This window comes from Microchirus variegatus, assembly GCF_963457635.1.
Source record: "Microchirus variegatus genome assembly, chromosome: 8".
NCBI classification, from domain to species: domain Eukaryota; kingdom Metazoa; phylum Chordata; class Actinopteri; order Pleuronectiformes; family Soleidae; genus Microchirus; species Microchirus variegatus.
Window position 1 is genome coordinate 26,269,760 of NC_139809.1, and position 25,388 is coordinate 26,295,147.

Genomic DNA, 25,388 nt, shown 5'->3' on the forward strand with positions numbered 1-25,388 from the left:
TTGAGGCAAAGTCTGAGTCAGCTGCAGCAGCCACCAGACACCCACAGCAACTCCCTCCACAGTACCAGTTTCCCTCCCTCCTTCTCCCCCCCCCTCTCTCTGTCTTTTTCCTGCTCTCACTCTTTCACACACACACACACACACGCACACACCTCAACACACACACACACCACTCCTCACTCCTGGCATAGGGGAGACAGGACCACAGAAGATCTGTTGCACACCTTTACTACCAGATAATCACCCAATCATCGCTTTTGCCAGGATGTGGACACTTCTCTTGGGGGTCACCCTTGGATTACTGACCTCATCCAGGTCAGAGCAACATCAAGGTGAGGGGACAGTGTCTTCGCCCTCTGGATTGCTCTTTGTTTGTGGATTTTTGCACTCTTATTCTTCCTCATTTGTGACTGATTGTCTGGCAAATTTTGGGACCAGACAGTATTTTCTTTTTTTTTTCTTCTAATGTTTCATCTTTCTCTTCATCTTGATCCTAGTTGAGAATTTGTGTTCATGTAAGGATTAAGCCGGTGAAAGAAAGAGGCTGTGCTGTGCGTCTGCTTCTGCTACTCATATAATGGACAAGTGGATGCCGGCAAGAGAGCGCGTGTTACACCAGTACAGACAGGCTTACGTCTGGCAGTCCCAGACTCCTCATAGACACAAAGGAGTCACACGCTCTTGCTCATTCTCTGTCTCGCATGCACCCACACGCTAGAAAGTGAACCTTATTCATCAGGCTTTTGGATGATGAGTCTTGCTTTAGATGGCTGTAGTTGTTTTTAAGTTAGAAACAGAGATTTCTCCTTCCTTTTTTCACGGTGTGCTGCAGCTGGAGTCTCGTGCTGCCATGCTTCATGCTTTATCCTCTGACACAAAGGGTGATCAGCAGTCGCTGGAGCTTTTCTCCCCTCACTGTCTCCCTTCTTTTTTTTTCTTTGTCTCTGCCTCACATGTGCTTTCTGCGTACGGCTTTTGTTGGATTTGTCGCTCAGAGTGATGTAAACCTCTGGAGGTGAAGTGGATTCAAACAGGTCTAGGTTTTGCGTTGTTCTCTGTGGAGGTGCTGGTGGTCACACAGATTCCCTCTGGCAGTGAGCTTTAAGAACAATCACTATCAAGCTTCAAATGTCTTCGGTATTTGCAGAACTTCAACAAAAATAGGAAATAGCTACTCAAATTGTAAAGGCACTGTATATGGGAAGAGGAGGAGGTGGAGGTCCCCCCCCCCCCTTTGTTAGTGGTTTGTTCATGTGTCTCTACGGTTGACTGTTGAGAGTAAGTGGTGTCTAATTAGAGGAGTCTTGAGGTGGTTATTGCTCATCATGGTACAGACATTGTTTCCGAGTCTGTGGCTGAGTTTCGTCTTAAGCACAATATGTGGACCAAGACTTGTGGATTGTGGCCTGGCCAGACTTCCCTTCAAAACAGGGAGATTCAATTAAAATTCAGAGAGGGAAAGGCAAAGGTCCAGAACACTGTAAAGTCTTATAATCTTATGAATCAGTGCAGCATATTTATATTTATATTTAAGTATGTACCTCAGCATCTTTGTGTCATCAACAACTGACTGAACTGCAATAAATGTATAACAAATAATGTCATTACATTGGGCATGGTTCCAACTGAAAAATATATTATATTTACTTGTTGAAAAAGTAACACAACTTGTACTTACATATCAATTTATTGCAGTAACCTTAAACGTATGCAGACCATCAACACATTTCTATGAATTATTGCAGTCCTTTTGAAATTATAGCTGGAATGCAAACCTCATATAAAATATACAAATAAATCCATCTGGGTCCAGATCTGCTCTCTGCTCTTAACCACTGGGATTTATGGAGGGTTTCTGGTGTCTGGATACTAAAAATTTATGAGCTTGAACATTGTGATGAAAACTATAAACATCAGTAAAATTTGAATGTTTTGGTAACTGCTATTTCTTACATCGTCAAATAGACACTGAACCTGCCCTAAAGTAATTCAAATTAGTCAATTAAATTAATTAAATGAAATACATTTTATTTTAATGATGTGACCTCTGGAGGGAAAGTAATAAAAATCCAATTTAGACTAATCTAAATTCATTGCTGCCTTTTACTTAAGTTAATCACGAAGCAGTCAAGAATTATCAGCAATCTTTGAGACTTTATTATAATTTCTCAATTTCCTGTCTGTATAGCACACAGTGCAGGGGCTTTATGATCAAACTGATAAAGACCCACTGGGCTTTCAGCACACCCACAACGCTCCATAACCTTGCTGAGGTGCAATGTGCCAATAAGAGATTAACCATAACCACAAAGCATCAGTCATATGTTAACATAAATCCACTTGCACACACTCTCAATTTGCCATCCTGACCACTAGATTTCTTTTAAATGCTATGTTTACATCCCTGGCTTTAACAAACCTTCCCACATGCGTCCGTGTCATGTTTCAAGGTGACTGGTGATCAGGGGCCCCTTGGACTGGGTCTGGGTCGTGACAAAGGAGGTTTGTGCTTGTGCAGCCTCACAGTACCATCTCTCGCCACCTGAGAATTTTAGACATGTGTTTCGCTTTCCTCTTCCACTGTACCCTCCTTTGCAAAGCAAATACCCTGAGGCTTAGCGGCCCTGCACAATACCATCCTCTGCTGGTTCTTTATTCTTTGATCAGTGCCGTCAAAACTAACTCAACTGGTCTTAAAACGATTAAGAGTTCTCACATTCCAGGATTTTCCCTCCCCTTTGTTTGCTGTTAAACCTGCTAATTTCTTTTAAAACCCTTTTTTATGAGTTTCATGTTCCCTACAAACTCCCCAACCACCTGCCTGCTTTCCCTTCTAATATACAGTCTTTGTGTGTTCCTGGCAAAAGTAACAGCTCTGTAATGTGCACACGTCAACTAGCATGAGGCAGGTATTCACAGTGTCATCAGAAATACAAATTGACAGTAAATTTTGCTTTTAAGAAGAAAAACACTGATCAATGGATGAGGTGACTTTTTTTTTTTTTTTTTCAAACACCACATAAAAACCCTAACCCTAATCCAACACTAGGGTGACAAAAGAAATGTGTTTACCTTTCTCATAAATATGATTAATGTGCATTAGAGGATCAGCATGTTGAATGTAGAGACATCTATAGGTAAAGTAGCATATTTTTTTTTTTTATTTAACCTTTATTTTACCAGGAAAGTCCCATTGAGATTAAAAACCTCTTTTTCGAGGGAGTCCTGGCCAAGAGTGCGTGGGTTTTCTCCGGGTTCTCCGGCTTCCTCCCACAGTCCAAAAATGTGCGATATGGGGATTTTGCAATTAGCTGCTCACAAATATGGCGGAAGATGACCCACTATGGTGCAATCTATCCATCCATCCATCCATTGTCTACCGCTTTATCCTCCACCAGAGGGTCACAGGGGGTGCTGTGCCCATCTCAGCTGACATTGGGCGATAGGCGGGGTACACCCTGGACAGTTCGCCAGTCCATCACAGGGCCACACATAGAGACAAGCAACCATTCACTCACATTCTCTCACACCTATGGTCAATTTAGAGTGACCAATTCACCTAATCCCCACATCGCAAGTTTTTGGACTGTGGGAGGAAGCCGGAGAACCCGGAGAAAACCCACGCACACACAGGGAGAACATGCAAACAACATGCAAACTTGCAGAAAGGCCCTAGTTCCCAAGTTGCTCCAAATGGGGCTCGAACCCAGGAACCCGGGTCTTCTTGCTGCAAAGGCAGGAGTGCTAACCACTACACCGACCTTGGGCCCTGGTGCAATCTAAAGGGTTCAAAATATAATTTTAAACAGACAAACACCATCACATGTGTGTATCCTAGTTACAGTTACACTAGAATGTGAGCATATCCAAGGGGTCAAGTTTTGTACAGAGCAGCAGAACAATCATAATCTAAACATATATGAATGCAGTAATAGTGTTGAAGGTCCAGTGTGCAACATTTTGGAGGGTTTATTGGCAGACATTGTATGGAATTAGATTTGCGTCAATATTTTCAAACAGCACTTTTCAGGAAGCAAATAAAATATCAGTTTAATCATTTTAAAAACATTGTATTTTAGTGGTTGAAAACACACTTGTTCTTTGCTCTACCCGATTTGTTCTTTGCGTTGTGGTTTTTTGTTTGTGATTCTGACCATGGGCGGGCCTTAGGAAGCTGCCTACTGATTGGCTACTGAGTTTTGGAGATATCTCAATGGGCTTGAAGTCTGTCCGTCTTCTTAAAAAGTGTTGTTTGCTTCGTGAAAAGTGTTTGAACATCTAATTCCACCCAATTGCACATACTATACATTTATCTAACTGTATAATTGCTTAAAAACAAAAGTTGTTTTTTTGTAAGCTTATTAAAATGACTATATGCACAGGTTGTGCTTTCATGAAGTCTGCCATCTATCGCTGCCAGGTTTCTTCTGCAGCACCAAAACAAGCCAGCCAGAGCATCCGTTTCAAATGTAGATGTGAATGTTCTTGCGGAAAAGAGCAATTGGCAATCTCATAAGATATGCAGCTTTAAATGTGCTCGTTAGCATTGCGACATTTCTTCCTGTTTTCACTCAAATCACCTAAAAAAAGAAACAGTAGATAAAACCCTGGATAAAATATTATAACACGTGAAATAATGTGAACAGTGTGACACATTTAACTGGTATTTATCACAGTTTGACAGTTAATTACTGTTATTATTAGGTGTAGGAAATCAGGTCATTGTGACCTTTAGTGTGTGTGTGTGTGTTTGTCCATGCACACAAACGAGAAGTCATCTGTACAAATAGTTAAAATGGAAAAGAGATGACTGCATACAATACACATTATATTCAGTCTATGTTTTTGAGCGATGGTAGTGAAGAGAGACAAAAGCCGTAAAAGGAAAACAACGTAATGAACGTAATATTCCGTTGTGGGTTTGCATGCTGTGCAATAAAGGCAATCACTTGATGAAATTCAAGAGCATGTGCATTTATCTGTGTTTGCACACCTGCATGCAGGAGGTTGTACGTTACTGCACGCATAGAAAAGATAAGCACTGTGCAATGAGAGAAAACAAACGACAACAACAAAAAGAGTAGAAAGAGAGAGGGACTGTGGAAGTGGAGTGAGAGGAAGACTTGTCTATTACTTCTAGTGCAGCTGGAGCTTTTGGCAAGACACTGTGTTACAGCTCCCTTTCTCTCAGGTTCTGTACAGCCCAAACTTTGCAGTCTCCTTGGTTTCAACTCCATTAGCCGACAATGGAGCCTTCAGGAGAGTCAGTGCTCCTCGACTGTATAAAGACACCCATGACGGTTCCTCCTGCATACTAATGATGACGCCTCAGATTCATGTCCCCCCCCCCCTTTCACCTCACTCATAGCTGTGCTGTCTTTGATCTTTCTGGGCAGGTTTACAGGACCAGGACTGTTTTTCTTCCCGTTTACTTTTAAGGGACATGGTGCCATGTGGCAGCATGTGTTCAGGTCCCTTCAGTAGAGTGTGTGTGTGGGTTAGAGAGAGAGAGAGAGAGAGAGGAAGAGACAGCGATGACAAAGAAGGGAAACTACTTTGTAAAACTAGTGTTGGCTCTGGTTGTTGTTGCACAGCTGCTACTAACAGCAGAGTTTAACTTCCTGCTGTTGCTAGTTCTCCGTTTACGCATCGCAGTCTTTTTTTTTTTTATTATCTAGTAAGTGAAGTTGTCCACAACACACAGAAAAGAGTGGCCAGAATTGATACTTGTTTTAATATTTAACTCCTGCAGTCAAAGCCAACACCTTCCTTTTCGACAAAATCAAACATGGTTTTTCTCTGATAAATACATGTATTTCCCTTTTTTCATGCTGCAATGCATAAGTCAAGTTCAGGATGCAGTCTGAGAAATATGTTCAGTGTGTTGCTCAACAGTACACTTCCTTCTTCACTGGGCCAAACAGTTTGACACTTTAGAGTGTTTATGTTATGAGAGAGTGATTGTTAGGAGCGCAGACGTTGACCCTGTAATGTCATACAATCAAATTTACAGCTTAAAAAGAATCATATGAAAAAGTGTCAACTGCAGCACAACTGTACTGTATTATATTGTTTATATCATTTACAAATATAGCTTTTATACAACAGTTCTACAATGGCAACATTTATAAAAATAGCACCACAACCTGACCGATTTGAATGTTGCCTAGCAACACAAACAATTACCATATCCTGCACACTACACATTATGCCCACACCTTTTACTCAAGTACATTTGTGTATGTTTCCATTAATTGTGCAGCCAGAAACAAAAGGTTGTCTGTCGAGGGTTGCTTTGGTGGGTTGGGGGTTGCATTATAAGTCCATCCATCATCGTATATACCACTTTATCCCTGCACATGAGGGTCGCAGGGTTGTTGGTTGCCAATCCCAGCTGACATGGGGCAAAAGTCGAGGTACGTCCTGGACATGGTCGCCAGTCCATCACGGTGGAACTACATAGAAACATAACCATTCACTTGCACTCCTTACACTCACACCTATGGGCAATTGCTCAATTAAACTGTGGGTGTTTTTGGACCGTGAGAAAACCCACGCACACCTGCGTCTTTTTGCTGCAAGGCAACGACATAGCTAATCACTATTCGTCCATGTGGCCCGCTGCATTATAAGTCATCATATGTATATTCAGAATATCACAGGTGCTCATTGCCATGGTCTCCATCGCTGATGTCACACCAGGTTTGCGCACACGTATACTGCGCCTTTTCCTTGTCCTCTCCTGACCACCATTCACAATTAATTTGGATACTGATGGATGCGTGCATGTGTGTCTGCCGTGTCTGCTGCTCATGTGTCCCCACACCACCACTTTATGACTTTAGTTGCTGCTCTATAGCTAACTTAGACAGACAGACACAGAGAGAGAGAATCTGCGTTATGTGATATAATTATTACAGCTTCTAAAATAGTTTTGACAATATAATATTTATGTTTTTCATGGATTCGGATTCTGCTTAGACACTTAGGGTGAATTCCATTTCCTTGCTTAACCCTCAATCTCAAAAATGCGCTCCCTCTAGTGCAAGTGCTGTCCTGATTCTCAGAAAAATTAAGTTGAGGGGCAAGTTTAAGGGCTGTATCGCCCTCAATATTGAGATTTTCCGAGACCACCCTTGGGAGCAAGGGCTACCCAGAATGCATTGCGTGTTTTCACATAAGAAAGATGGCGTCGAAAGCAGCGAAGCGAGTGCGATACAAATTAAGTATTTTCTTTGTTAATAGAGATATAAAAATGATGAAAACCATTGTATTATCTTAGTTTAGGCCCATATTATGGATGACTTACGTCATTGTTGCGTAACATTTATTTTTATTTTACGATCTTTTGTCAATAGCTGGCCGGTGCGCACACGCGATCGTTTGCTATCGTTTACTTTTCAATAAGCCGTGGTGTGTGGTAACTGTCAGCTGAATATGTCCGTGGTTGTGGTATTTGTATGAGTATCATCTTAAAACTAACTGACAACCTAATAACTTGACTGAAATAAAATAATAAATAAATAATCGTGACATAAATGTGTTCTTCTTCTTCTTTTTTGGAGTTGACAGACTGGACGCAGCTTTCGCGTTATTCTGCCCCCCGCAGTCTGAAGACGTATCTGCATTTAAGGGGTGTCCCATTTCTAAGTGACAAAATAACCCTCAACACTTGGTTTTGAGGGCCAGTTAAGATGAGGGTTGAGCTTGACGGTTAAGATTGAGAGTTAAGAAAGGAATTGGAATTGGCCCTTAACCCTTAGTGCTGCACGTGGCCACAAGTGCACCCATTTGTGTGGGAATAATACACAACTCCTTATATAGACATCCTGGTGGTGTGTAGCAATAAAAGTGTCACGTTCGTCAGGTCCCAAGTTCCAGCACTTCACTTCCTGGTCCCTGCTCCCTGCATGTCTGCCTGGTCCCCCCTGTGCACCATGTGCTATTGTCTGAACACGCCCCTGATTGTTTCCACCTGTGTGTAATTAGTTCACTCCCCTGTCAGTATATAACCCAGCCTGTTCCTCCCTTCTGTGCCAGTCTGTCTTCGAGCCTCTGTGTGTAGATTTAATTCCAGCGTTTTCCCCGTGTCCCTTCCATGTGTATGATCGTTGCCTGTCTTGACTTTGGATTTTGCCTTCTGCCTATCGGATTTGTACTGTTGCCTGGACTGCTTGACCCCCTGTGTACCGGACCTGTTTCTGGACTGCATTAAAAGACTGTGAACTCTTTGTGGTCGTTGCATTTGGATCCTATCCTGTCTGTATCCCCAGTCGTTACAAATAGTCACAAAAATGGACTGTTAAAAACAAGCCAAGTGAACTTTGAACTGTGACATATTTCCAAATTTCACTAAATCTATCCGACTTTAAACTTTTTAGTACTTTTTGCTCTGTTGTGGAGAAAACTTTTTCACCAACAGATTGCCTATAGGTTGTTCTGAAAAGAAGGATATAAGACTCTATGTTGCACATTCTTACAGCCTCTGAATATACTGTATGTTTAAACATAATAATGGAAAAAAAGCAGTCAAAGTGCTGTGTTCTAAGGGTTAAAACTACTATGGCAGGTGTCAGTTCTATGTAATATTCCTGCACATGCGTATCAACAGATGTTTGCTCTGTTTATTTTTGCTGGGAACCGTGCACGTGGAAAGTAGGCGAGACGCCAGAACTAAAAAAATACACACGTCTCACACATGCAGTGTGTGTGAGACACTCTAATCTGTTAAGATGGCCGCCAACAAGATATAATGGAAGGCGGCACACACATGCAGTGTGAACCAGACGTAACAGTTGTCGGTTGATTCATTATTATTATGAACACCTGTGAAGCGGAGTGATACGACAGTTAAAAGTCCCAGTGCAGCTGGTCAGAACTAGTTGTCGTATAAGTTGTATTTAAGGACACATCATGATTTCTGTCTCCTCCTTCAGTTCTTGCATTTCCTGTTTTGCTGAATGCTGGATGTGTGACTGTAGGTTATTGTTCAATTTCATTATTATTCATTTCTGTTCATGTTGAAGGCCGTGATATTTGAGTGGGGGAAGTGACATGTGAAGTGTCGTCTTTCTGTTGCGGCTGAATGACTCGGATTTCACAACTCGCGGGTCTGTCACCATGACAACGCAGTTAGACATCAGCAAACAGATGCATCGTCATATAGCTGTGGTAAACCCACAGAAACTGCTGTTCACTTTTTTTTTACTCTTAATGTTCGGTTTTATTTTTGATTTCTAATGCAAATGTGCACCTGCTGCAAAGAGGAAAAAAAAATACTCCTGATGAAATCAAATTCTTGCCCATGTGTTTATCTGTGAGGGACAGTGCATGTGTGTGTCGCTGTTTTTCAATTTGATGAGGCAAGTCATTTCCCCTGAATTTCCGCCTTCAGTCAAGCAAACTAAATCAACAAAGATAACACTGGGTATGGTGACACTTGTTAACACAGAGGCTGGGAACATGTTTTTTCTCATCAAGGGCCATTTCAGTATATAACATCCTTAAAAGGCCGTAATAAATTAAAGAACACTTTCATCACATTATCTTTAATACAACAGCTGAACCTGCGTCTCAGATGTGAGATGATAGTGATGTTGGCAAGTTGCTTTGCTCAGGACAGGGTAGAGCAAGATTGTTGTGCTTTGCATCTTTACAGCTATAGCGTATAGGATTTCACTTCCTGACAGCAGTCAATTAATAAAGTTGTCTGGAAAGAAAAAAAAGTCCATCCCATCGTCCATAGTTCTCGCAAATACTGTTAAATGTGTGGGCTTACTTATCACTTGCTGACCTACTGTACCTGTATCTATATATATTATTTATTTCGATAATGTTCTTACAGGTGATTCAGACATGGTGTAGTCCTCAGTGCTCTCTCTCTCCTCCACCCAGTTTCATTCTGTGTGTTTTAAGAGGGAAAGTTTTTGAGAAAGCAGACCGGAAAGTGTGTGATGTATTTGGTTGCATCTGTGAGTGCAACCTGAGCAGACTCCTAACAGACATTTGTTTATTGATAATGATTTGGGCATGGAGAAGATTTCCCCATTTTATGGACTCAGGTGTTTGCTTTGTCATGTAGTCAAACCCCTTGAAGGGGCTGTGAAAACATATTCAGGTGTGATCACAACATTTTGACAGTTGCTATGAGGCTTGTCAGCAATGCCATCGTACATTCTACATTCTATTTAAACTTTGGTAACACTTACAATACTACAATAAGAGTCCCTTAATTAATGTTAGTTAGTACATTATTAACCCTGTAAGACCCAAATTAAGAAAAACCTAAAAAAAAAATTATTTGACCTTTCAGATGTTGTTGTAGGAGACCTTAGATGCAGAAATCAAAGAGTTTTTGGAAAAAAAATGTTTTTGTAAGTTTTTACAGAAACGTTGTAATTTTACAACGTTGGGCTTTGGTGGTAGCAGAATTTCTGTGTTTTTACTCACTTTGTCTGAACAACAATTCACAACAACTAAGTTCATTTGCAAGTTTGATTGCTTACTTAGCTCCATAAATGTATATAACATTTAAAAATAATCACACATTAGTCATATTTTTATGAAATCATTTATTAAAAATAAATACATAAATAAATAAACAGGATAAAATTCTAGCTTTTTCTAGCAACTTCTTCATTCCTTTTTTCTTTTCATGACAAACTTTCATTGTTAGTGAAAGTCCTAAAAACAGTTCTTGTCCTCTGAAAAGCAAAGGTGAACATTACACTTGCTGCATTTGTGTGTTGGTGAATCCCTTATTGCAGCATCCTCTCCCTGTCTTCATGTCCTTGCGTACATCCAATGGCAGGTGTTCACATCTCTTGGATGGTCTCTTCTGAGCATTCAGAGGCTTCATGATGTCACTGTCTGTGTTGCTGGGCTCTCTTTGTCTGAAGATGAAATCCAGACCAGAAAAATCAGTGTTGGGACTGATGAAATATTTTTTCGGCCAGCGACACCTGTCACGGTGCATGGTGTTTTTATGTGATTTTGGCTTGATGTCGACATAATCATCAGCTGGACAGTCCATGGGTGGTTGGTTTTCTTTGTCCACTTGTTGACAGACATCTTCATCTGAGTCTTCATCACTCTCATTAGTGTCATTGAGTTCCATCTCAACTTCACTCTCTCCAGTTTGGATGATATCAATCACATCCTGCACACTGTATCACGGCTCTCTCCTTGCTGGTGGCATTCTGGGAAAAAAAAGCAATGAATTAACATGTATAAATATGCTTTTTATATAGTAGTACATAATCTGAAGGAATAGATAGGGTGGTGGACCAAGTGCTCTGGGTAGAAATGTTTTCAAGGCAGACAATAGTGTCTGCTGATTGTAAGTCACTTTAGACTAAAGCATCTGCTAAATGCCCTGAATGTAAATGTAATTGTCTGAGCCTATGGTCTCTACTTATCATACTCAAAGAAAAACATGCAGACCCCCACTTACATCCACAACCCACATTCAGGAACATTTACATCTTTCCCAGAACTGAGTTGTCTGTTGATATCCTCTATGTGGACAAAGACATGGGATTTTAGCTCAGTCTGATCAAATTAACTATATAATTTTTTAGACATAAAACTTTTAAATCAGTCAAATTTGACCAGAACACAACACAAGGGTATAATGTATGTAATATTTACTGTTCATGTTTAAAGAAAATCCTCTGTTTCAGGCAGTGGTGTAGTGGAGTGAATATCACCTGTCTGTGTCCACTGTAACAAGCCTTCTATTTTTGCTACCACCAAGACCCAGTGTTGTAAAATTACAACAAATATGTAACAAGCTCTAAATGAAATTTGATGCATCTATTCCACAATAACTAAATATGTACATGCTCTACACATTATAATAACATCCAAAAAAAATATAAGAGACATTTTACTTACTTTAATCTGATGAATCCAGTCCAATGAAACAAAGAGATTTTGTTCGGAGGAAATCTTGAAAAGTCGTGTGCGTTCATGGCCATAAAGTGGAACTTATAAACCTATGTAACATCCACTAACATTGTTAGACTGAACAGTAAGACCCAATGACTATGTACATGTGGTTAAAAACCAGATAAAATATAACAGATAGTTTTTAGGGATGGCTAAAGGTAACGTTGTAAATTTACAACCGTGGGTCTTACAGGGTTAAGCATGAATGTACTGTTTATTCATATATAACAATCATTATTATGTATTACTTATTAATTAACATATTAGTTATTGCATTAATTAGCAGTTAACTAATGTTTACTACTCAAGTTAAAGTAAAGTTAAATAAATTATTTAGGATTATTAAAATGTAATATTGTAATTATTAATTAATTAACTGTAGTTATCATTATGTATGCATTACTTAATTAATTTGCACACTATTTAGTATATTAGTAATGCTATGCTGTGTATGTCATCCGGTAGCCCTTACCTAACCGTATAAAATGTATTACTTAACATTGGTAACCTGACCTAACCCTTAATAAGTGCCTCACAAGCATTAATCAACCATAGTTAACCATTACTGATTGCTTTTTGGACCCTTACTGTAAAGTGTAAACATGATCCCTTAGGAAATGCATGATAGTGGTCAATAAGCATTAGTTGAAGAAATCATTTAAAACACATTAAAACAGATTTACAGCATCTTGCAAAACCAACTGATAGTGAATACAGTAAGCTGAAAGGTATAATGACGTCATTAAAGGTTAAAATGATCAATTTAATGGTTTATTTAATTGACCGTGGCTATTAGTTTTATATGTGTTGTTACAGGAATCATGTTGTTTTCTTGGATGCTGTTTGTTTGACTTTCCATCCACTGATGTACTGTATGCTAATAATCAAAAATGTAAAATACAAGATTTTGCTGTCACACAACTAAGGGATTGTATATATTATTGTCCAAGAAAATAATGACAACATTAAGTACTTTTATGATGATTAAAAAAAAAAAACTTAAGAAACCTCCAGGTTGCTCGGATCGCCAATGAACCACAAGTGCATGCTTTTGCAAATTATTCTGGTTAATTTGACATTTTAGTCTTTTAAAATCTAAACTTGGGAGCATTTACTGAGCAGCTAGCTCAGTGGGTAAAACAGCTGCTGTGAAGTTCACAAGTTATAGGTTGAGTTCTTGTGAGGAACAGTATGTTTATAAAGTTCAACATCCAAATTGAAGATTGAAAAGAGACCAAAGTGCACCAGGAAATCATGGAGTGGCAGCTTTTTTAAGTCCACAAAGTGACATGTTTGGTTCCATAACTGTGGGCTTATGTACAGTCTGCAAGGCATCAGACTTTGTTTGAGGTCCACACTGATGGCCAAAAAAAACAAAACCCTGAACAACCCGAGTCTGACACCTTCATCACACCTTGAACAGCACAACTTCACATTCCGATGAGGTAGATCAGCTGGTCAAAGTGATTCTTCACTCTGGGGTTCTCAAAATTCTGACCTGGACGAGAAGAACACCAAATGATTCAAAGTGAGATCAGGAGGACAAATAGCTTACACGGTCAGTAGAACACTTAAAAAATAGGAATTTAAAAATACCAGCAAATTGATGTTCAAATCTTACTATGATCTGAAGTTACTACAAGGTTAGAACTCAAGAGCAAAATAAGAATTCAAAAAATACCACTCTGGCACCAACCAGAGTGACCTGGATGTTTATTCAATCATAATCAGTTTGCTTGCAAAATAGCTCGACCCAGGCAGCTGAGTTCAATTGCATTTCTATTTCAACATAATGATATGCAAGGAGATGCCCTGAGTTGAGTAAATAATACCAGGAATATGGTGACAATCGCTTCTTCGCAGGATGACCTGTAATGACAAGTGCAAAGCAGTACTGGAGGTTGTGGCCATGTAAGGTGCAAGAGTGTGGGTTTATGCACTTATTTTAGCTTAACCCTCACAATCACCCCCATATACTGGACCTCATGAATACCCCGACAATTAACTACTCTAATTATTTATGTCTCCTTCCTTACAGTAAACTCTCGGAGCTGCTCCTTCGCTGGGGTATTTCTGGCAGAAGGAGCAAGCCGTCACTCCCTGAGCCTTCCCGTGGCTCACGAGGTGTGTGTGCAGCTTCAGGCCACTTTGGCGAGTCTAGAACAAGTGGAGGAGGCCTATCATAAAGCCATGGAAACCTGCAGGTGAAATCATATCGTCTCACTGTTGTTTTCTACTTCTTCTGAAATGTGTTTCTAGATCACTTTTTGTAAGAAATCACATCTTCAATGTGATCGTGTGAGCAATGTATAAATCAGACTGTATGGGAAGAAAAACATCATAACTGTGTTATAATGTTTTAACTGTGTTTCTATTTCTCTGAGCAGTGAAAGTTAGCTCAGGTTTCTGTGACATAATGTGTTTGGACAGATTGCATTCTGTATCAACAAATATCTCTTCTTCTAATAAAGTTATTGTTGTGTGCATTCAGGAATGGCTGGATGACCAATGGCAGCATTGCCATCCTCAGACACACGCACCATAAAAACTGTGCAAATGAAACGACTGGGTTAATTATTCACTCATATATAAGCCCTGATGAACTCTTTGACGCCTACTGCTATGATGCCAAAGGTGACTATACCGCTTGAAGCAGTCAGTGACACTCCATCAGCAGCTCACTCCTGAAACTCAAATCACATGTGGATTATTAGTTTGCAATGAAAAGGTCTGTTTAGTAATATTTACTTCTTGTTTCCCATGTTTCAGCTGGGCCTGAGCGTAACTGTACAGAAGCCTTTAAATCAGGTTAGTATGAATATGCACATTTGGGGTTAAAACCGAACAGGATCTTGTCTTGTTTGCTTCAGTTGCACCGGTTACAGCCCCAGGTGAGCTGGTCATGTTTACCGCCATATAAGACAAGAAGTCTCTTTGTGTTCACACAACAAATAAATATCATAATAAACAACAAAACGACAACCTTAACCCATTCTTTCCATTACTATGTTAAAATATACAGTATATACAGAAGGTATAAGAATGTGCAATATAGAGTGTCTCATGCCCTTTTTTTTACGTAGGCAATCTGATGAAAAAAACTATATGAACACACCTGAGCAAAAAGGACTAAAAACATTTCAAATCAGATTGAATTTGTGAAATTTGGAAATACGTCACAGTTCAAAGTTCACATGGCTGGTCTTTATGACCACAACAAAAAGAAAAGTCTATTTTGCATCTAAAAATGCAGTATACAATTAATCATAACTTTGATTCAACAATACATAAGAAGACAAAAAAAATGAATAATAATAAAAATAATAATAATACTGTCCTCCATAACTTGTACAACTTCAGGACACTGAAAAATTTGAAATTCCAATTTGCATCACAGTCATTTCACCAAGTGACCTCATCAGTACAGTAAACACGAGATCCTCTCAGGTCCTAGTTGTTTCCTGAGCTGAGACATAACATGTGGTGACATTTTACTAGAAAGATATTCAACCGATTTTTTTTTGGTTATGTTTAAAATCCAGAGAGAGGAGATTAACACAAAATATCATGTAAACAAACTTGATGAGATGCATACTGTACAGTTGTTTTTATACCAGACCTTTCGTTACATTCCATTGTTATACAGTAAAAAGATCACGTCTGTGTATGACTGACAAACACAGCTTCAATGAGAAATGCTATCATGCATGCTAATATCTACTGTAAAATTATTCTGATTGAAATATACATGTTAACTCTGCATAGATGAGAAAACTTTGAAATGTCCACATTTCACATGATATTTATACGATCCTCCCTGTTGTCTAATCAGTTGATTCTCCAGAAGGAGATGAGGCAGAACCAGAGTCCACTCCAACAATGGATTCTTATGACAGTGAAACAGATGATGCCACTGCGGCACCTGGAGAAGATGGATACAAGGGAATGATAGAAATGACCACCACAGTCAGTATTACTCCCGCAGAAGATCCAAAGGCCCTTGGAGGGAGCAAGAACAGCAGTCAGGGACTAAATTTTACAGTTGGAGACTTGGACCAGCCCACTGGATCTGGAATGCTGCCAACGCTGTCTGAGGAGGAAGCAGCCCCTACAACGGCCCCTGTTGGAGAGTCAGGGGAAACACAATCTCCCTCTGAAAATGAGCAGGAGGATGGAAAAAACGAGCCTGCCAGAGATCACGAGTGTAAGACAAACATGATTACTGAAACTGAAATATTGCAGCAATTTACAAAAACGCCATATGGCCGTATGTGGGAGTGTACAGTTCTGGAAATGTGTATGATGTTTCTATGGATGTTGTGTCAAAAGAAGTGTTGATTCTGTCTGTAATAACTTAAGTTTAAATTTCCCTCTGCATACATGTATATCCACAAAGGGGATGATAAACAAAAAATGGTGATGCCTCTATTAAATGCAAAGAACAGCACATTCTCACTACAAATGCAACAAGTTTGAGGGGAACTGAACGTTATTTTTAGGAACACAGGACGCCCCCTTGTGTTAGTTTGAGCTCTGGAATAAATATGTGACTAAACATGCCTCATAATATTTGAAATAATGATACAATGCTGTTTTTTTACAGCATTTTTTACCCTTACACTTTAACAATAGCACTCTGGCTCTCTCTCAGATTAATGTTACTGCCAAAGCCTGTGTTGCTGTATATAAAGACTTAAAAGAATAAAACACGTTTGATATTTAATGTTTTTTTTTTTGTTTTTTTTATTGACATGCAGCTTCTTTACAACCTAACGGCAGAGGACGTGCTCTATCTGAGTCTGAACCTGGTCAACCAGAGAGCCAGAGTTCTTCAGGTGAGCAGCCAGTTATTTCATGTACAGTTCCCCCAACAATATTTCATAATGAATAATACACTGGACTCATGTTGTTTCTCTCTCTCTCTCCAGATTGGATTGTAATCATTGTGGTGATTCTGGCAGTCGCTGCTATTCTTATTGCATGTGTAGCTGTTGCCAAAAGAAAGAGGTGAAGCTGAGTTACTGTTTTTTTTTCATTATGATTATTAGTAGTATTATTATTAATGTACTGTACTGTGTTTTGGACCTAAACATTATACCAGGGATAGTTTGAGCACAGCATTGATATAGACAGGGTCCCATTTTCTCCATGTTCTACTTCAATATAGGACAGCAACAACAATAATAATAATAATAATAATAAACAGATGTCTTAATGTGCATTTTCAGCCTGTGCGGCAAACGACAGACGCTGATGATCACAGCCAAAGATGGCGGGGAAGGCAACGGGGCAGCAGCATCCGCATCCAGCCCCCACTCCCAGGAGCGGGAGCAGGAGATGGTGACGCTCATGAACAAGGAGAAGATCCAGGAGAACGGCAACACGGAGGAGTTCACCGTCATCACGCTAGAGGAGTCACCAGATAAAGAGCAGCAGGCGTGAGATGGGAGGGTGGTGGTGGTGGTGGTGGAGGTGGAGGTGGAGGGGAGGGGAGAGAGGGCAAAGAGTAGAGGTGGTTGAGAGGGTCGAGTAAATTGATGGGTGGGATGGGGCTTCAATCACTGGGGTTATAAACTGCTTTGATGATCAGCACTGAATGGAAGCGGAGTGAGGGTCTCTGTGAGAGATTGTCTAACTTAAGTGTTTTCTGGGTCTGTGCAGCATTTGCCTGCGTTGTGTACGGCCAGATGGTGACCCTCATCTGGTGACCCGTTTTGATGACTGAATGGTCGGTCAGAGTAAAGCAATGCATGGCTGGGGTATGAAGCATCAGTGCATAGCAGGGTGTCTTCTGAGTCAGTTCTTTGTGTTCTTTGATGACAGGGCTGGAGGGGCTTTGGGTTTACACGGGGGGGGGGGGCGGGGAGGGGATTTTGAGGGTCTAACGTGAAGAAAAATATTAACAACTGATTTGTCTGCTTCTGTTTCATAATTGGCAAAAATCTAGGGCCTATCAGATTAATTAAATAAATAAAGAGAACTGTGTAATTTAACTGGTAGGGGAAAAAAAAAGGAATTTTCAATAACTCCTGTTGTTTTATAAGCATTTGTTGTTGCATTTTATATGTCTCCTGATTGTTGTATATTTCAGACATAACCTGTGGAGTTTGATTTTTCTTTAAAAACAAAACAAACAACAACAACAAACTATTTTAATTTATGCAGGTCTAAGTCCCTTTTTCTTGTTCTATGTATATAAAGTGTTGGAAACGCCTTAGCAGTAGCTACCAGTGCTGTTTGTTTGTTTGTTTTTATGGTAGGAGAAAGCTTTTAATTTATTCCTTTTAGACAAAGGAATGTGTCTACTTTCATGGTTATTTAAGTAGAAACAGATTTTGCAATAACTGCATGAATCGGTAGCATCCAAAAAAAAAGTTGTGCACAACTGAAGTCAGTAAATGTGGTATAAATTCAATAATGAGCTGGCAATATGGTGATATGACATTCCTGTTGCTATCCTGGGGATAAGCAGAATGATAATGATGTATATAATCTGAGTACACAGTGTGTACATTGATTAGAAGGGGAGGGAAATGTGTGCAGGGGAAATAATTGGACTGTGTCAGATCGAGCACATTGAGGACACAAGATTTATCTTAGATGCTGAATTAAATATCATATATGATTTTCAGCATCAAATAAATAGAGCACAATATACCATGGGGGTTTGGGGGCATTATAATAAAATAAAAGTCACCACACAACAAGTCTGTTGCAGTGTTTCGGTGTGAATTAAGCTTTTGTGCTTGCACACACATAAACAAACCACTGCAGTTTTTACTACTGACCTTCTCATTGGCTAAGTATATCAAACACTGTGTCAATATAGTGTGACAGCTTATTTGTTTCTGTTTTTCCAGTGTGATGCTGAATTATATGAAGCAAGTGTAAACAGTTTTTTTTGCCCTGCTTTTGCTCTTCCATGATTCTTTTTGAGGGGGAAGTGTAGCTAATGTCATAGTGTAGGCAGGTTTCATGACCATTTAACAAAAAAAAAAAAAAAGATGTCACTGAAAAGATTTGTAATGTCATGAATGAATGAAATAAATGTGTATAGAAGAAAAAAAAGACGTGCTGGAATGTGGTGTTCACTCTCTCATTACTCAGTGTGTGTGTGTGTGTGTGTGCATGAAGATGGAGGAGCCAATCCAGTGGGGGGATGAGTGAACGGGGATGCGAATGGTTACATTGCCCTCACATTAGAGGAAGTGAGGTTTCCATGGCACCGGGGTGGTGACGCGAGAACATGTTAAACACGGGAAACAAAGACAGCCTTTCTGAAAGCATTAAGATGCATGGGGGATATTTAATTGCTCGTTGTGGGGCACAAAAACTGGAAGTTTAGCATTAATTTATTGTGCAATTCACTCAAGGCTGCTCAGGAGTTCTTGATTTCAATCTTAAAAAAAACATGCATTATTTCACACATCATGTCTTCTTTTGGCATGAGCTCATATAAGCTCTTTTTTTCTTATTATTATTTGCTTCATTTGATGCCCTGAAGAAGAGCAAAAAACATGGCACTGTGTCAAAAATACCAACTTTTTTCCCCCACTTTTTCCTTCGATGAAACCAATATTTTTCATTTGTCTTCACAACTCCATTTCGATTTAACATAAACACAATATTGTTGTATCATGAATGTTCTAACCTCAATTTGTGAACACGTACAGAATGCAATTAAAGATGTTAGCTCTATATTATGCTCACTCACTGTATCACTTGCATCAGGCTTCCTGTGTGTTGTTGTTTAAAAATGTTAAAGGGATATTTCACCGTTGAGAAGATGGATGTCTATTAAAACTAGGTCATCTATGTAGTATAAATGTGAAATAATATTTGAAGCAAGTGCCTTCTTGGCTGAGAAAAGCAGAAAAATGTATTTATCGCTCATGTACACGAAAGACACCAACTCCCAGAATGCACAGCGCTCGTTTCCAGCGAGAGTTCACACGCCGCCATTGTTGCTGCCGAGAGACACAGACGCGTCCATTAGCAGACAGCGTGATACACGGACACAAATCCCCGAGGGGAAAAGCTACATATACATTCCGGATACATAACGGACCTGCAGGTTACACAGGATTGTTCTCTACTGTGCTAAATTATATCGGGACGTGCAGTAAAAACAAGGAAAGGACAAGCAGTAAGTTCCCATTATTTGCCGGTCAGAGATTCAGAGCGGTGCTGAAGCTTGAAAGCTAAGCTATGCTAAGCTTGTTTGGAGTGAAGAAATCGAAAGAAAAAAACCTGGAAGCTAGCGGGGTTCACAGTCTACAGTTCCAGCAGGAAGACGTAACTGAGAGGTAAGACTGGCGATAATATGCCATTCTATTTCTGATCATAGTATTCGATGTGATATAGTTGTCGGCAGTGAAGCAACAACTTTGTAAACGTAACGTTTGATAGACAATTACACACACGTTATATACACGTATTCTGTTAGCAAAGTAAAGTCACCTTGCTTTCGCTGGAGAATAATATCAGTGTTATTCAAATGTTTTATTGTTGTTCATGTTTGTTCAAGACGCCTATATAGACAACAGTATAATGCTCACAGCTCACCCAGTTGGTATATTTAGCTGAAATGTTTGTTTTCCTGAAAAGAAGTAAAATCTTCGTTCATATTTTATGTGTAATTATATTCCTTGTCCTTTACAGCTGAAGCCTGGTTTAATCAAGTCTTGGAGAAACTCTTCACAGCATCCAGCTCTGCTCCTCTTCACCACTGGTGAAGGTTTTTATCATTCAAATTAACCAAGGTATATAAACCACAGTCCTCCCTTGTCTACTACGCCCAGCCATGCATCTCCATACTCCCACCATGACCAACTTATCATGACTGACCTTGTCAGATATTTCGCTCGCCGTGAGCTGGTTACCACAGGCTTGATCCAATTCAATGACCAACCACAAAGCTTGGAAACGGTCCTTTATGAATGCAATCGGAAGTCTAGATTTGACAGCTAGCGAAGAAACTGATCTGTTAGTCATATGGCTGGGAAAAGATTCAGCTGAGCATGCTAAACGGATCAGAGCCATCCATGTGAACCTTCCAGGTAGAGGACTTGGGATGATATGGGATAGACTGGATGCATGTTATGGAGCCCCAGAAGTAATTGAGGATGCACTTTTCCAACGCATCAATAGCTTTCCAAAAATCTCTAATAAAGAGTATGCAAAACTACACAAATTAAGTGATCTCCTTATGAAACTAGAAGCAGCAAAGGCAGACGGTAACCTCCCACACCTCCAGTACTTGGACACAGCACGGGGAATAAATCTTTTTGTCCAAAAGTTGCCCTTCAGCCTACAAGAGAAGTGGCTTTCTCTCGGATCCAGCTACAAACTAAAGCACAATATCTCCTTCCCTCCCTTTGAAGTTTTTGTTGACTTCATTAACAAGCTACAATAAGAAATGATCCAAGCTTTAAGTTTACCACGCAAGCTGATGCTCCTTCAAAAGCAGAAAAGACCAACTAGACAGAAGGAAATTTCAGTTCACAAGACAGACATACATCATAAAGCTCATCTTGCTACAGACAAAAATGATAGAAGAACAGACAATTCTGAAAGACTGTGCCCCATCCATAAAAAGCCTCATCTACTCCAGAAGTGCCGGGCTTTCCGTGACAAACCTTTAGAGGAACTTAAAGCATTCCTGAAGGAAAACAGGATTTGCTATAAATGTTGTACATCTACACAACACATAGCCAAGTATTGTGAGTTCAGAACAACTTGCCATGAGTGTGGTAGTGAGAATCACATCTCTGCTCTCCACCCTGGACCCGTTCCGTGGACCAAAGAGCCATGTCCCCCTGCAGAGCATGGTGGGGAGCAAGACTCTCCCCCAGCTTCAGAAGTCACAGCCCGCTGCACTGAAGTTTGTGGTCAAAATCAGAGAGATAGATCTTGCTCTAAAATATGCCTCGTCACGGTCTATCCTGTTGGCCATCAAGCAAGAGCTTTGAAGGTCTACGCGATCATCGACGAGCACAGCAATAGATCTCTAGCTCGATCTGAGTTCTTTGATGTTTTCAATGTTCAAGGCCTTACTTCTCCATACTCTCTCCGGACCTGCTCTGGAATAACAGAGAAAACAGGGAGAAGAGCTCTAGGTTATCAAATCGTAACCATGGATGGGAAAGTTAGTCTCCCTTTACCAAGTCTCTTAGAATGCAACGACATCCCTGACAACAGATCTGAGATTCCGACACCCAGTGCTGCATTCAATCACCCTCACCTGAGATCATTGGCTCACCTCAGTCCAGAGCTTGACCCAAATGCTCCCATCATGCTTCTTCTCGGTCGAGACATCATTTCGGTCCACAAAGTGGGAAAGCAGGTGAACGGCCCTCGTGATGCTCCCTATGCCCAAGAACTAGACCTAGGATGGGTGATAGTAGGCAACGTCAGCTTGGGCGGTGTTCACAAGCCCACCACAGTGAACACGTACTATACCAGAACAACGGGATGGGAACACCTCTCCATCTTTGAGCCTTGCCCAAACATGTTTCATGTAAAAGAAAGATGCAGCCATTTCCAAAGTCCCAATTATCATAAGGTGTGTTCTTCAGAGAAACCTTCCCGCGATGAAAGACAAACAACATAACAAAATGGCTCCATCTATTGACAACATCTCATTCATGCGAATAATGAAACAAGGGTTAAAGAAGGTGAAAACCAACAGCTGGGTTGCTCCGTTGCTGTTCAAGTCCCCAAGGCATTGCCTTACAGACAAGGCCCAGGCTCTGAATCGACTTTCATCACTGAGACGAAGTCTTGAGAGGAAGCCATTGATGAAAGTGCACTTTTTCGCCTTTATTGAAAAGGTTTTCAAGAACAATCATGCCGAAGTGGCACCCCCACTTAAGGAAAATGAGGAGCGATGGTATTTGCAGTTCTTTGGCGTATATCATCCTAGGAAACCTGGAAACATACGTGTAGTGTTCGACTCCAGCGCTCAGCACAGCGGAGTGTCACTTAATGATGTACTTTTAACGGAACCTGACCTCAACAATACCCTTCTTGGGGTACTCATCAGATTTCGCAAGGATGCAGTGGCCATAACAGCAGACATCCAACAGATGTACCATTGTTTCCTGGTGCGAGAAGAGGACCGCAACTTTCTGCGATTTTTGTGGTTTCGGGACATTGACCCAAACAAAGACATCATCGAGTACCGCATGAGGGTCCATGTCTTCGGAAATTGTCCTTCTCCAGCAGTGGCAATCCATTGTCTAAGGCAGTCTGTACGAGATGCAGACCTTGATGTCAAGCAGTTTGTAAATCGCAACTTTTACGTTGACGACGGCCTATAGAGTCTCCCTACATTCGAGGCCGCAGCAGACCTACTTAAAAGGACACAAGAAATTCTGTCAGGCTCTAACTTACGACTACATAAAATTGCATCAAACAAAAGAGAGGTAATGGAAGCCTTTCCACCTGAGGACCATGCCAATGACTTCAAAAACCTGGACCTTGGTTCTGATGCACTTCCTCTGCAGCGTAGCCTTGGTCTTAACTGGGACCTGATGTCTGATACTTTCACTTTCAAAGCAGCTGATGAGGACAAGCCATTCACTCGTCGAGGTGTCTTGTCTACCGTGAACAGCATCTACGACCCTCTGGGTTTGATCGCCCCAGTCACTATTCAAGGCAAGGCAATTCTGCGACAGCTTACACAAGACAACAGTGACTGGGAATCACCCCTCCCTCAAGGAATGGAAGAGATGTGGGATGCTTGGCGGTCCTCACTGAAGGATTTAACCAGTCTCCAGATCCCAAGGCCCTACACAGAAATCTCTCCAACAGAGGCATCACGCAGAGAGCTAATTGTTTTTTGTGATGCTTCCAATAAAGCAATCGCGGCAGTGGCTTATCTCAAAGTGACAGATACCAACGGAATGGTCCATGTGGGTTTGTCATTGGCAGGGCCAAGCTCACTCCTTTTCCCGAACATACAATTCCAAGACTTGAACTTTGTGCCGCGGTGTTGGCGGTGGAACTTGCGGAGCTCATCTCTTCAGAGATCGACATGGAGTTGGATGAAACTACCTTTTACAGTGACAGCAAGGTAGTATTGGGCTACATCAGTAATGACACCAGACGTGTGTTTACGTCAGCAACCGAGTCCAGCGGATAAGGAACTACTCTCGTCCTGAGCAGTGGCAATATGTACCCACAGATGTAAATCCTGCAGATGTTGCCACACGGTCTGTCACTGCTGCACATCTCTCAGGCACAAGCTGGCTACATGGACCAATGTTTTTGAAACACCCTCAGCCGGCCAATCCTGAGGAAAACACCTTTGAGTTGGTGAATCCCTCTTTGGATGCAGAAATTCGCCCTCAGGTCTCTACAATGAAGACAACAATGTCGAGCAAACGTCTGGGGACTCAAAGCTTTTCTAAGTTCTCCAGCTGGAACTCACTGGTTCACGCTGGTGCACTATTGCTCGCTTAACTCACATTGCCCATTCGTTCAAGACAAATCTGGCAAACAAAGACGGTAGCTGTAAAGGCTGGCATCATTGGAAAAGAAAACCATCATCCATGCAGTTCAAGAAGAGACATATGCTCAAGAGTATGCCTGTGTAAGAGATGGGGGAAACCTTCCTAAGGACAGTCCTCTGAAAACATTGGATCCCTATATCGAAGTTGATGGTCTGCTAAGTGTTGGAGGTCGCATTAGAGAAGCAGAACTCCAGCCAGCAGAGAAAAACCCTCTCATCATTCCTGGAAAGCATAATTTAGCAACACTTTTGGTAAGGTATTACCACCAGAAAACACAACATCAGGGACGACTGTTCACCGAAGGTGCCTTACGTGCTGCAGGTCTCTGGGTAGTTGGCGGAAAAATGCGTGTGAGCAGCGTTATCCATGGATGTGTCACAGGTCGTAAACTTCGTGGCACATCTCTGACACAGAAGATGGCAGATCTTCCTGTGGATCTCCTTTCAACCGAACCTCCATTCACAAATGTTGGCCTTGATGTTTTTGGCCCATGGGCAGTGTCTTCACGTAGGACTTCGAGATGGCCTTGCTCAGAGAAAACGGTGGGCAGTGTTATTTACTTGTATGAGTGTAAGAGCCGTTCACATTGAGGTCATCGAATCTCTAGATACATCAAGCTTCATTAACGCCTTTAGGCATTTCCTCGCAATCAGGGGCCCTGTGAAACAAATCCGTTCTGATCGAGGAACCAACTTTGTCAGTGCATGCAAGGAACTCAGGATTCCCTCCAACATCAACAATACTTCTGTGGAAAAGTTTCTGTTGGACCAAGGCTGCACATGGATGTTCAATCCTCCCCATGCCTCTCACATGGGCGGTTCATGGGAGAGAATGATTGGTGTAGCAAGAAAGATTCTGGACTGGAATGTTCCTGCAGCTTGGGATATCAAAACTGACTCATGAAGCACTCTCTACACTGATGGC

At 40.9% G+C, this 25,388-nt stretch overlaps 1 protein-coding gene across 1 annotated transcript; it reads left to right on the forward strand.

Annotated features, from left to right (window-relative positions):
• Positions 1 to 265: 265 nt before the first annotated feature.
• LOC310931190 (CD44 antigen-like) lies at positions 266 to 17,391 on the forward strand (the record flags this gene model as incomplete). Its single annotated transcript, XM_083894300.1, has 7 exons — positions 266 to 332; positions 13,988 to 14,153; positions 14,441 to 14,583; positions 14,719 to 14,757; positions 15,782 to 16,153; positions 16,878 to 16,956; positions 17,178 to 17,391. 7 exons carry the CDS (start codon positions 266 to 268, stop codon positions 17,389 to 17,391), a joined length of 1,080 nt encoding a protein of 359 aa, XP_083750426.1.
• Between the last annotated feature and the right edge of the window lie 7,997 nt (positions 17,392 to 25,388).